The following is a 15,039-nucleotide window of genomic DNA, read 5'->3' on the forward strand; positions in this document are numbered from 1 at the left end:
AATAAAAAATCAAGTGTCATTCAGAATAATGAATTTAAAACACATATTCTGCACGTACTAAGTCAAGGAAATATATTGTATGGTAACACTACTTTATGCGGATCATATCTGTGAATGAGAATTTTTGACCCGAATGAAAAATATTGTATACACCCAAAAACTCTTTGCCTATAAACAAAGAAAAAATTGGAAACAATACTAACCTTAATTTTGTACAATCTCAAATTGAACGACAAGATTCGGTTTCCCGATGTCCATTAACCCTTTGAACACAATAGCGTATTTTCCTGATGAAAATTCTTCTAAGTGAGGACGATACGCCTCCGTCACTCGGTGGGGTAGAAATGATACTTTATCTCCCAAATACAACAAGACCGCCTCACCAAATTTTCCTTTCACGATTTTGGCAGTGAATATTCTCTGCGGCATATCCACAGGCAAATCTGCTACTTTGATACTTGGCTTTCTCTTCACTATCGAACTTGCATTCAACTTTTGTAAATCCATCTGCGAAAAATAAAAACTGAAAGCTTTATGTTTTGATTCACGATATATGCGAATACTATCTCAAACAAACCACGACATGTAAAACATTCGACTGAAATCATCCAACATATATATATCGAGAAAAATTTTGGAAATCAAAGGATTCAACAATTCTCAACAACTTTCAATTAAATTACATTTGAATAAATTCATCTGAAGGAAAAGTCAAACTTAAAACACTTACTTTGAAATAGAAATCGGTGCACTTGTCACTGGTATCACTTTCAACGGATGCAACTAACTCATTTCGCCATGCATAACGTATTTATAGTAAAATAAGTGATGACATATTTTGAAATGAAACAAAGAGCCTTTGTTTCGTCGCTTTTAGAACTGCATATCTCCGGATGTAGATTCGGCATTGGCAGTGATCAATGTCACCTTGGGTTTGAATATAAAAATTAGTGATGAAATATTCTGAAATGAAACAAAAGAAAATCAAAGAGACTTTGTTAGATGCCTATTCAGCGTTGACATTGATCCATGTCACCTTGGATTTGAATAGCGCAACAAACACATGAATTTTGCTTTTTTTCCATTTTATTTGAAGTACTACATGTGATGATGCGACTATTATTAGTGAAGATACAACTTTGTGCCCTCTTGGCATCGTCTCCGTTTTTTTTTCTCTGTCGATGAATTCTGCATTCGTTTTCCTTTCATTTAATGTGCTGCACGTTGAGATCCAACTATCATTAACAAAGATGTTGCTTAGTGTCTTTCTGACATACTGCGCCATCTTTGTTTTTTCTCTGTCGATGAATTTTGCATTTCTTTTCCTTTCATTTGACGTGCTGTACGTGACGATTCTACAATTATTAACGAAAATGTGGCTTTGTGCCCTTCTGACATGTTGCTTCAGATTTGTTTTTTCTCTGTCGATGAATTCTGCATTCGTTTCCCTTTCATTTGATGTGCTGCACGTTGAGATTCAACAATCATTAATGAAGATGTGGGTTAGTGCCCTTCTGACATGTTGCACCATATTGCACCATAGTAAAAACCGAAAGTGACCTGTTTTTGACGGATTCGAAACCTTCTCACCCTAAGGAATCCAAAAATACCATATGTTTCAGTATACGATGATTTTTCTTTTTTTTTTATCAACAAATTATGTGTTTCGAATAAAACTTCTGCTATTCCACATTGGGCGCTGTATATTATACTTTTCATAATCTACAAATGAAATCATTTGAAATGAGTACCCACATCGGTCTGTTGCTGCTAGTATAATGAAAATAGGTTATAAGGCCCTTTCGACTTAGACAAATGATTAATTATGTTTCATGACATCTAAACGAATCCATTGATGTTGAAATCATCGAAATCGGAGGACCGGAAGTGAAAGCCGGAAGTGATCGTTTTTTGATGGATTCGAATCCTTCTCACCCTAAGGAATCCAAATATGTCATATGTTTCAGTATCCAATGATATTTTTCATTTTCTTTGTCAATAAATTCTGCGTTTGGATCAAGCTTCTGCAATTGGAATAAACTTATAGTTGTTCATAACCCAACATTTTTTAATTACAAGTTTGTTGAATTTGCAATTCTTCCTATGTTATTTCACATTAGGCGTTGGATATTATATTCATTACGCCATATTTGTTTTTTTTTCTGTCAATGAATTCTGCATTTCTTATCCTTTCATTCGACGTGCTGTATGCGACGATCCGATCATTATTAGTGAATATACAACTCGGTGCCCTTCTGACAGTTGCGCTATTGCAGTGTCCTTCTTCAACCAATAGATAGTTCAGCTAGTGACTCATAGATGACTCTGTGTGTTCTATAACTTTTGTTGTTTCCATATACTTTTGTATCGATGAATCGAGCGCTTATTTTTGTGCGGTTACTGATAACAGGACATGAAAAAATTCTGTACGATAAATTATTCAAATGAATCTCTCAATATACGCAAAGCCACGTAAATTTGTGCATCGATTACGTCAAACGCGCCTCTCACTCTTACACACACATACAAATCTTTACATGAAATATTAATTATTTCCCAAATCTAAGTATACAGTGCTAGTCAAAAGTCCCCTCCCCCCCTCGTATCTTTTGAACGGGTATACTTCTAATAATGAAATTTGGAGGGTGGAAATAAACGGATGTGGGCTTCTTAACTGGTCATAACAGGTGACGCAATAGTCATAAATGACGTCACAAGGCCACTGTGACCAAAAATTTCAAATGGGACCCTATGGCAAGTGACAGCTCGTTTGAAAGGTATTGAAAATACCTATTCAGTCATACCAATTATGTTTGGGTTTCGGCTGATTTTGATTGATAAATTGAAGAAATACGAAAGTTATAGTTTCGCATTTAATTAATAAAGATTTAAGAACCAGTTCTTATAATAAGTGTTCAAAATGTGCTCCATCTACTTCCTGGCAGTGATGCATCCTATTGCTAAACTCTTGTCGTACTCGTCCCAGTGTGTCAGCGGAAATTGCCCTACATTCTTCAACAATTCGTTGTTTCAGAATGGCAATACTGTCAGGTGCTGTAGCGTAAACCTTAGATTTCAAATACCCCCATAGAAAAAAATCTAATGATGTAAGGTCCGGTGACCGAGCTGGCCATTCGATCGAACCTCGTCGTCCAATCCATCTACCACGATATTCTTCATCTAGGTAACGTCTTACTGCACCGTAATAGTGTGCAGGAGCACCATCTTGTTGAAACGTTATTTCCAAGTTGTCGAATTCATCTGGATTATCTTCTAGAATTTCAAGAATTAACGCCTCAATATCAGTTTGTAACATCTCCAAATACAATTCACCGGTTGAGTTAGCATTGAGAAAAAGAGGCCCAACTATGTGGTTTCCCAAAATACCTGCCCAAACATTTACTTTTTCTGGAAATTGAGTATGTTTTTCACGAAAGATGTGAGGATTTGTGTCACTCCAATACCTCACATTTTGAGTGTTAACATTTCCATTGAGAAAGAAAGTACTTTCGTCACTAAAACAAATTATCTGTATGTAGCCTGGTTGTTGGTTCATTTCATCGGACATAGTTTCACAGAATTCTAGTCTTCGGTCGGGGTCATCATCTGAAAGTTGATGCACCATTTTTAATTTGTATGGATGAAATTTGTTTTTAGCCAACACCCTATGTACTGTCCTTTGACTGACTTCACAGATAGACGCAACTTGGGCTGTGGAAGAAGTAGGGTTCACTACCATTTCTCCAAGTATGTCAATTTTTTTGTCATCACTAATTGTTGTTCGACCAGATCGTTTGGCATCTTGAACACTACCTGATGCTTCAAACTTCCGAAGAAGCTCCTTCAAACAAACCCTCGATATAGGGCGATCGGAGTACCTCTCATTAAACAGTCGTTCCGCTGCATGGAAATTGTTTCTACATTCACCAATTATTAAGATAGGTGCTACTTTGTCGGCTACAGTACGTACCATTTTGCCTATGTAAACACTTAAACGTCTCGTTAAACAATAGCTTAGGTAAATTTTCAAGGTATAAACACTTTTGACAAGTAGATAATTCAAACACGTCAACCTTTTTGACAATGAACCAGAGGCGTACTTTAAAATCTTTATTAATTAAATGCGAAACAATAATTTTCCTATTTCTTCAATTTATCAATCAAAATCAGCCGAAACCCAAACAAAATTGGTATGACTGAATAGGTATTTTCAATACCTTTCAAACGAGCTGTCACTTGCCATAGGGTCCCATTTAAAATTTTTGGTCACAGTGGCCTTGTGACGTCATTTATGACTATTGCGTCACCTGTTATGACCAGTTAAGAAGTCTACATCCGTTTATTTCCACCCTCCAAATTTCATTATTATAAGTATACCCGTTCCAAAGATACGAGGGGGGGAGGGGACTTTTGACTAGCACTGTATTTTCCTATCTTCGAAATGATAATGAATGAGTCAATTTCGGTCCCGACAAAACTAACGCTATAAATACCCAACATTCGCAGTTAACTTCAATATCTTACGATAGTGTAGAGGCTAGGGACAATGTCTACGGCGCGGACGATCCAGGTTCGAATCTCATAACTGTAAACTTTTTTTAATTAAAGTCACGTGACTGGAACGTGACAAGGGGGCTGAGGGGTGAGGAAGAGTCACAAGGGGGCCTGAGCGGTGATGTGGAGTATTAAGGGGGCCGAGGGCGGAGTACTAAGGGAGCTGATAGGTTAGGTGGAGTACCAAGGGGGCCGATAGGTTAGGTGGAGTACCAAGGGGGCCGAGGGGAGGAGTTCAACGCTTAAATCGCTACTATACTAGTTCCATCCTGCGTCGATTTCGATGACGTTTTCCCCACTCCCGTTTGCGCCAGAATCCGCCTTGTTCATCTACTTACCTAAAGCTTTAAAAGTAGTCCGACTCTGCCGCAATACCATCACTCCCACAACTAAGTGTTTCTTAATAGTTTTATAGGGGTAACATAGTAGCTAAAATACGTTGAAATGCTTGCTACTGATACCTATTCATTTTATAGAACGGCGCCATTTGTAATGATAGCGATCCGGGATACTGAAATTAGATGACTTGAAAATTATATTATTTAGAATAAAGTGAGTTGAGTTTGCGACTAGAAAATTAATACGTCGACAGAGTGAATTTTTGTATAATTAAACATTCAACCGAAAATATTTATAAATGAGTGGCGCGCTTAAATTTTGCTAATAATAGGCTACATATTTGTCAATTAAGTTTCATATGCAGTGAAAATATCAATCTTCGAAACATTAGCAATGTCTTTAACAGTTTTATGAGTGCAGAAGTGGAATTTTAAAATGGCTTCAACCTTTCTATTTGTTAGTTTTCAGTTGGTGACATATCTATTATATTTTTCTAGTGTCCAATACAAAATTACTTCTTGCGTCTTCAAGAAAACATTTTTAACACTTTTTTATTTTATTGTTATCGTTTTCGGCTGTATTATATTTCATAACGCCTTCTTGGAACTACTAAAAAACTCTTATAAAATTGTCTTCTGATTATTTTATAAGTATCGCTTGAATATGTTGCGAAAGTGCAGTAAGGAAAATCTTTACAAAACTACTTTTTGAGAGCGTTAGACAACTTTTATAGTAACTGCCAAAATGTTTATAAAACTGTTTTGTAGTTTTTGTAAAAGGACTTACAGTATATTGATAATAACTACAATGTTTTATAAAACGGTGCCAATTTCCTATTTATAGCAGTTTTATAAACATATTGAAAACATTTCTGGGAGAAATGCAGTCTTATAATTTGTTTCTCCGAAACGTTTCCGCAACTTTTATAAAATACGAAATCACTAGTTGGGTCCTTCCCTGGAGAACTTCGATTCATCAGTCCAGAAGATGGACCTTAAGAACCACGCGTCATCAATATCTGCGTTTAGCAAAAAACGGCAGAACCGTATCCGTCTCGCCGGATACGTTTCCTCCAAGCCTTGCACACCCGTGCCGTGAAACGGATATTTCTTTTCGTTGTGCATCGTATTCCACACTTTCCATATCGAAAGGTTTAAATCTCTCGCTACAACTCTGATGCTGGTAGTAGGATCCGCTTCGAAGGCTGCGAGAATTTGCTCCTCAACATTGACATTATGTCTTCCTGGATTTACGGCAGGTTCAGCATGTGAATACCAGATTCAGACAGCCTACGATATGTGTTGGAAAACACACGGACGTTAGGCACCCTGCAATAAAATAACTAATTTTTAACGTCTTTTGAAGGTGAAAATGGCGAAATTCAACTACCGCTACAATTAGAAATTAATTTACCTGCGGTTCGGGTAACGTTCTTGGTACAAACGTCGTGCCAGAGATGCGTTACCATCAGCTCTGCCATATATAAAAATAATATCGGCTTGTTCATGACTCGTAATCTCAGCCATAGCAGCACACACAACAAAAAGTTCGATAGTCCAAAATAAACAACACCTGCAGGAACGAAAGTCTACAACTGAACACGGTGAATTACAAAAATGGGGAACACAAAACCAACGTCTACACGCAACTCGAAAGGGCAAAGCAGTGACTAGAGAACTTGTTTGGCCAACCAAACCGACCCGGCGAGGGGTCCAAGATGATTACTCAACTCAGGTACCTAAAAATTGATAAACTCAAAAGCAAGTTTATGGCCCTAGCATGAGGTCTAAATCATAACAACAGAATGCATTCCAATTAATGACTAGCTTCAGGTCAAATTCTTTATTGTAAAATGCCACCGGCACCGGCCTTTGTTCAGTTTTCTCTTCTTTCAAGATGGGCTAAGTTTCTTATTATTCCATGTAAGTCTAAAAATAATATCGCATATTGCTTTAGGATTTTCGTTCGAAGGTTTTTGAGCTGAATTTCATTTGAATTACTTTTTTTTTTTAATTTTTAAATATCCATATTTACGACCTTTAACTGGTTCATGTACCCTAATTAAAAATGTTCAAGACTTAGCTAGGTAAATGATAACTCAAACGAAAGAGCAATAAGTAAGCATGTTTTAAGAGGTGTCTGAACACCTGTATGTATTTTATTTATTTTTTTAATTGGCATCAAAGGTCAGATTTTTTATTTTCTTTCTTTTTTTGTAAAGTTTAAATGCTCTGTACATAAATTTTTTGGGCACAATGGTGCTTCAAACTACTTTAGTACGATTGCGAACACATAAGACTACTGAAATAAATTAAAAAAACCGGACATTTTTGTTAAGATTCGAAGTTATTAGCATTTAATTGACCAAGTTTAGGTTTTTGTACTAAAAATCGTAAAAGTTTCCTTAAAAATCAAAAACGCGCTAGAAAATAAAAATGTTTGTATGAATATGTTCTACATGGGCTACATTTGAGGGGGTGACCATCAAATGTTTGCACCCAGCTACCAAACACCCTGTATAACAAAATGTAAATTAAATGATTTTTTCAGAATTTACCAAAGTTATTGGAAAAAAGCAGTCGTGACCTATAATTAAAGTTTTCAATATTCTTTTGAAAATACTTTTAATTGAAACGCATTTCAATAAAATATTCAAAACTATGGGAAGTATGGAACAAATGGAGAAAACAATCACACCCTCGAAAAATATGTAGCTTGTATCGTGGTTATTGGATACGTATCTTGATAAGTAGAATTAGAAACCTCTGGTGTAGAATTATTGATTGAATCTATCGAAAATACTTTTTCCTCAACATAACGAAAATCTGTCCCTCAAGACGTGCTCCGCTAACCAAGTTAGCATTATCAGAAGATTCATATAAACATGTATGAATATATGGATGTAAAATATTTTTATCAAACCTATTCTCAAAAATAGGAATATCATGCATGCAAGTCCGACTTCATTCATAACTTCAAATGTGCATTCAGTATGATATATCAGAACAAACCGTATTTTTAAATAATTGCTGTTCATTTATCAAACTATTACAAAAGATAGTGTTGCGTTATCCAAAAATTGCAAATGTATTAGATAAAATCCAAATTGTTTTTATCATAAAGGAAACCAAATTCTATGAATTCTATAGAAAAACATACTCTGGAATGGTATATTTATCAATTTATTGTGTCTTTTTTTCTAGAAAATTGACTGGTATTATCTACTTGAACTTTCTGAGTGATTAATATATTACCATGATATACTATATCTATGTTGTTAGAACGATGTTCTGATCTACTAAATCTACTTCAATTGAATTTTATAAGCGAACGTATAGGAATGTTTCAGTTTGTTTCTTATTCATCAAGTTGCCTAGATATCTTTGTGAGATACTGATGTCATATTCTGTTGAGATGCAAACTAACATTCATAAGCTTTCGGAATACAAATTGCATACTCCGTTTTAGATTTTTTCTTGTCTTATAAAAAAATATTTGCAAAATTTCCTAATTTACTCAAACACCTCTGCAACAAAGAATGAAATTGGTGGTCACGTAAAAAAAAATAAAAGTATATTTACAAATATATTTCAGTTAGGAAAGTAATAAGTGTCTAAATAATCACCTGCCACTTTCAATATGACGAAACTACAATAATAAATATCCTGCAGGTGTAAATTACTGAAAAATATTTGTCTTATTTCTGGACATGAACGTACCTACTTCTTTCTCAAAAAAAAAAATTCTTGAAAGGAATTAATATTTTTGACCAACCTAGCCGATCATGCATTTACTATTGAAGGCATTCGAAAATTGATTGTACAGTTAAAAAAATTATACAATTTGTTTTAAACTTTCATGTCAGTCACACTGTAGAAAAAGTTAATTCAGTTTGTCAGGTTCAATTATTTTTATTCATTTGACAATTCAAATTCATAAGGAATATATGGTGTTCCATATGAATGAGAAAAACTCAATTGCATAAATCATAATGTTCATAATCAAAAATGGATGTTTCACAGTGAAACTGTATGCCTGTCATGCCTGATTTCCTTGAAAATAGAAGACATGTACTCGATAAAACTATTATCATCGGTCGTGAGATATCTGTCAGTCATCTATTATAACAAACTGTAGGAAAACTATAAGTTATTTATTTCAATTGCAAGCGATATATGTAGTAGAACTTCACTGATTGACTTCATTTCTATGTTATGGAAATCTAACATAGATCATTTTACTCTTCGTGTGATCAGTTTCAAGAAAGTTTATACAGTTAGTGGCTTCAGTACCTATTAGGCAGATCCGAAATATTTTCATTTTGAGAAAACTAATAAAATATATAAAACAACTTCATACAGATGATACAGTTACACACACACCTAAAAAGTTATATAAGATCACATTTTGATTAGTATTAGTGATCGTTTTCAATTATCAACTGGAATGTATGCACAAATTGGGGTTCAGAAGAATCATTCATTGAAAATTTGTAGTTGAGAACTACTTACCATTTATAGAATTTGAAGAACATTTTTTTTTTGCCAGATCCATTTCATATTCTGATTCTCTACGTTCTGAAGAAGTGCCAAAGCACACCAAACTTGATCCATCTGTAACATACACAATCATTTGGAATGAATAGTAGAAAAAACTTTCAGTTTGCAGTATAAAACCAAATTGTTCTCATTATTATACTCATTCACTATGTGGAGATGCATTATGAAAATGCTTCATTTCAAACTTCATCAATTTTTCTAAAATTGAAGGTGAAAATGATGAATTTCATGGATTAGTATTGGATGAAATGTTCTGGATTTCTACATCTCCATCTTCATATAGAAAAAATGTTTTCCGAAGAAATAAAAAGAAACAATTGATTTCAAAATAATGTTTTCACAAAGATGTGTAGATTATGCAGAGAAGTAACTTTTGAATACAAACAACATGTGTTTGAAGGTGATTGACAATGTTTCGTGATGAATTTCACTAGTTCGGACTTCCATTGTCTACTATATAAAATGATTTGAAATCCCTGAAACAAGTAAAAAAGAATAATTGAAAAAAGAATAGTTGAAAATAACAATTATATTAAGCAACAATAAACCTGAAATGAAATGATAGTGAAATAATCTACAAGTAAAAATATAATAATTGAATAAATAAAAATTAAAGGAATGCAAAAAAGAAAATAATAAAAATAAAGTGTCGAGATTCCAAGTCACGTTAGTTCACGACGTTTCGATTGTTGGTATCTACAATCGTCTTCGGGTGATAACTGGACTGATTCCTCCGAGAGATGACTATTTTATAGGTCCCGCCAAAACGGTCATCCCTCACGGAATCAGTGAAGCGGAAAATGGAAAGTAGAGAAAGTGAAAGTATTTCAACGACCTATAAAATAGTCATCTCTCGGAGAAATCAGTCCAGTCATCACCCGAAGACGATTGTAGATACCAACAATCGAAACGTCGTGAACTAACGTGACTTGGAATCTCGACACTTTATTTTTATTATTTTCTTTTTTGCATTCCTTTAATTTTTATTTATTCAATTATTATATTTTTACTTGTAGATTATTTCACTATCATTTCATTTCAGGTTTATTGTTGCTTAATATAATTGTTATTTTCAACTATTCTTTTTTTAATTATTCTTTTTTACTTGTTTCAGGGATTTCAAATCATTTTATATAGTAGACAATGGAAGTCCGAACTAGTGAAATACAAACAACATATTATGAGAGTTTTGAAATTGTTTTCTGCAGCAACCAATGGAAATTTTATCCATGAGGTGAATATACCCTAACAAGTTGGAATAAAAAATTCGAAGACAGTTTAAAATTCAACAATGCGATCCATTCTGGCGACTTTGGTTGGGGATCGTTTAATACACAAAATAGATGCGCATCACATCAGAATTTACTTCAACATTATTTTATGAATATAAAATCTCACTAGAACAGATATATTCATTTCAATTTATTCTGATCAGTCATGAATTATTCATAATTTTTATGTAGTATATCAGAATTTTATTGAAAAATTATTGTGATTCAACAGTTTCGTAAACAGGAATTATGTAAATGAATGACACAATTTGAAGATAAATATAATTGAATTGAGAGTTCTATCTGAAAAGGTTCTACGAAACAATGCAGAGATTGTATTTCAGCAAATAATTGACTTGACCTACTTTTTCCATTGAGGGATCCCTTAAATGGAAACCCTTGCTGATACTGATGTCTGTGTCCCTTCAACAAAGTTTCTCTTATCTTTCCCTTCTGCTCCAGAGACAATATCTTATTATTATTTGTATCCTCCAAAACCAAGTCTGCAATCTGCTCCATGGAAGATGCCTCCATATCCAATATAACGATCTCCTTGGCTATGAGCCTTCTTAATTCAAACAATGATTTCAAGGAAAGAGATGCAACATAAGGTTTAGACCACCGATTACCTTCTTCAACGTCTTCTTCAAATTTTATCCATCTGGCAGTTTCTTTCCACTTTACATCATCACCTTCTATAACAAGCTTTTCTATTTCAGAGAAAAGGGGGTGACTCTCATGTTTTATATTTTCCTCTATGAAGAAACATCGAAGACGCTGAGCTGGTGAAGTATCTATAAAAAAAACGTACAAAAGATTCAGATGACGATAATCTCATATCAGTAAAAATAGATTAGTGCAAAAATTATAATGAATGACGTATCATAATAAAAACCAACAATTTTGTGACTCATTTGTTATGAAACCAGGAATCTCATATATTTGAACTCATTCTCACTGTATGAATTCGGTGACGTTGAAATGTGTTAAAAAATCTCGATATCAGTATAAGAAGGTCCCTACGTTTCTTGTTGTACTTGTAGTTGGATTGGATGGCGGACTAATCTCTGGTTGGATTAAAATTGAGTATATTTTCTGTGATAACTTAAGAGTATAGAAAAAAATTGTTTGTTTCTGTATTGAGAATATTGAGGTGAATTCGTTGAATTTTACTGACGTTTAGGAAGAGTTTGTTGTCTCTAACCTAGTTGAAAATGTCTTCAAGAATAACTTGTGAAATGATAATGAGCAACTGTATATCATTATGAAGAACAATCAGGTTAGTTTCACTAGGAAAAAGTGGAATAGTTTCTCCTGGAAAATTAATATAACCACTTCTTTTCAAATTATCGATGGTTCCAAGACAGGGTTATATTATCATCAATAACTCAATTCCCACATACATTTTTCAAACAATATCTTAGAGATACCGAGTTGGTACTCAAGCTTATTCAGATGCATATCATGGTCAACGCAACCAAAAGCCATGGAAATGGAAATATTGCATTAACCCAAGGAATGCTCAATGTTTTCAATAATTTTATTGAATGGTTCTTACGAAATGAATCAACAATTAATTATAGAATATTGAATAGAAGTAATTTTTTGTCAAGGAATTCAGACATTTTTGTTGACTTTGCTCGATTTTTCATTTTTCGTTCAACTTGATGTTCATTATGTGATATCAATAACTTTGTTGAGTTATTTTAAGAATTCGGCTCAAGTTTTGGAAAAAAATATGGGACCATCAATAAAAAAGACCAAATGGCTGCCAATGAACCACATATTGAGAGATGAGAGCTCAAAGAATCAGCATAGGTATATTTCAAATCAGGGAGAAGTAAGTGTATTTCAAACGGCTCTTCAGAAATGGATCATACTTGTCTTGAAAAAAAATATTGATAATGCAATAGACCGATATCACAGAAAACCTAGTACTACATCGATTTTTCCAGAATTCAATCAACAACATTGATATATTTTACATTTCGAAATCATTCCGATATCTGTTGAAAACATTGGAAAATGAAGGTGAATAGAGGGAATATCTGCAATTTATATTTAATTCTTCCCTATTCTGAAGACGGATGCAAATTTCAGTTTCAAAAACGTCAAAACAGACATTTTTTGTATTAGAAGTTATCATAAACGACAAGTTACTGATACATACTGATAAAAGTTTACTCTTTCTACCTTTCTACACCTGTATGAAGTTCTCTTTCATTTTTTTCCAGATTGTTGAATGTGAACAATGAAAAAAGAAGCCTTTCTCAAATTTTATTATATTGAATTTGGCACACAAGTTTTTGAGGAACGTGAGGACATTATTGATTTGAATCAAACATGAGGCAAGTGATCACTGGTCCAAAATTCGCGTAACCTGAGAATGAGTAGCACACCAAGAATGCCTCCTGCTGTATTTCTCCGGTAATTATTCCCACCGTTACCGCGCTAGGTGATATTTTTCATGTTTAATCGGAGGGAGGCAGATTGGTGCGGCTAGAATCAGCCGATTTCGAAGAGTTATCGACTCTGGAGGCTCAAGCCAAAAATATTCCTTCAGACACTTAAAACTCAAAACTCCACGGCCTTCGAATCTTCAACCAAAGAATAAACGATTTAGTTTGCAAACTCTTACGACGGTGCATCAGTTTTTGATCTTCAGATAAAATTGTTACACCTCCTCGTGAGTTCACTCTACTACACCAAATAGTGCAGTATGAATAAAACAGCAATCGTATCCATACCTGACAATTCCGATCTGTGCAGATACTTGCCGCGAATAGAGTTTCCTACTTCTATAGTGGGTGGTGTATTTCTACTAGAAGTCTTTTCAGCATCCAGATACTCCCAAATATAAACTGCATATACTGATATTGGAAATGGTTTCTTCCAAGGAGGACCTACCCATCTGGTCTCCAAGTAAATGTACCGAACAAATAATGATAATAGTGAAAAGCAGAATGAAGTAGACTAAGTTTTGTAGCACCCTGTAATACTTTTTTATATTGCAAATAGTATTTCTGTCAAGATAGTTGTCAATTTTTGCCAATGTACTAACGTCGAAAAAAGTAAAAAAGTTTTTGCCGATAAATCGTATTGTTGTTGGAGTTTGCAGTAATCGCTGTACGAACAGTAGATAGGTACTCATTTGACAATTTTCATTGAATTGAGAGAACCGGTGTTAAACGGGTAGTTTTTTCTTCTGGACTCTACATTTTTTGGCGACCGTGACAGGACAATTGTCATTGAGACTGTTCAGATTACCTTTCAAGTACTTGCTGTTCTTTCCGAAGTAAAAGTATGGAAGGTAATAAAAAACATCTTTCCGTTTTACGTAGATAATTTTTTACGTTACTAACATCAGATCTCGAAAAGTTAATGTCAGCAACTCGACGCGATAATCAACAGATACATAAACATATGCTACGACTTAATTCAAGCAAAGATGGAGGACCTAAAAGTTGTAGATGATAAAGTGTACCAGAACTTCCTGCAGAGTGATGCTACCGAGGACATGCGGACATGACAAATTGTGACTCTTATAAAAGGATGTTTGCAGCCGTGAAACTCCAGTACGAGGAAATATTCAGAAAGGTAACCCATGAAGTAGAACACATCGATGATGCAAATTCTAAATGTTCTCACGTCAGCATGACAGGTAGGCTTTGAAATAACCTTCGATAGAATTTAAGAACTTTAATGGTGACATTCGGAACTGGTTACCATTCTGGTCTCAATTTAAGAAGATCCACGAAGCCAGAGATATCAAGGCAGTCGATAAAATTGATTATTTGATTCAGGCAACTGTACTCTTCAGTAGAGCAAAGCAACTAGTAGAGAGTTATCCAGCTATTGGGGAAAATTATCATCATATTATCGAAGCCATTATCTCGTTTTGGCAGAGAAGATCTTCAAGTTGAGGTCTACGTCAGAGAATTGCCTAAGTTGGTTTTGTGTAATGCTACATCCAAATCTAAGCTTGAATTGGTAATTTTATATGACCAGATTGAGACACAGATTCCAGCGGTAGATACTTAAGGCATTACATCAGATAATTGTTCTGCGATGCTGCGATTTTTTTTTCTCTCATTGAGTCATGCCTCCCTCAAGATTTATTGAGAGCATGGCAACGTTCCCCGCATAGATTTGAACCTGAAGGGAGGGAGTTCTACAAATGTCTCAAGGGAGTCAGGTCCGAGTAAGTTAGAAACTTGTCTTAAAAACCTCATGAAGTTACTGAAAACCGAAGTTGAAAACGAGCAGCGTATTACATTGGCTTCAGAGGGTTTTGGTTTTGTCAGTCAAGGTAACGC

The 15,039-nt window shown here is 34.5% G+C and overlaps 1 protein-coding gene across 6 annotated transcripts in view; it reads right to left on the bottom strand.

Moving 5' to 3' along the window:
- Positions 1 to 15,039, bottom strand: part of LOC111509639 (electroneutral sodium bicarbonate exchanger 1-like) — a 146,756-nt gene that overhangs the window by 67,598 nt on the left and 64,119 nt on the right. For all 6 annotated transcript variants that reach the window (XM_074183505.1, XM_074183507.1, XM_074183504.1 and 3 more), the window contains 2 exons: positions 11,089 to 11,517; positions 9,405 to 9,506 (listed from right to left, as the gene is read on the bottom strand). In XM_074183505.1, the coding sequence (XP_074039606.1) occupies positions 9,405 to 9,506; positions 11,089 to 11,517 (531 nt within the window). The remainder of the gene's footprint in view (positions 1 to 9,404; positions 9,507 to 11,088; positions 11,518 to 15,039) is intronic.

Source organism: Leptinotarsa decemlineata, unplaced genomic scaffold, assembly GCF_025532065.1.
Source record: "Leptinotarsa decemlineata unplaced genomic scaffold, Ldec_3_MD MMD2_tig00026340_RagTag_RagTag, whole genome shotgun sequence".
In the NCBI taxonomy this organism is placed as follows: Eukaryota; Metazoa; Arthropoda; class Insecta; order Coleoptera; family Chrysomelidae; genus Leptinotarsa; species Leptinotarsa decemlineata.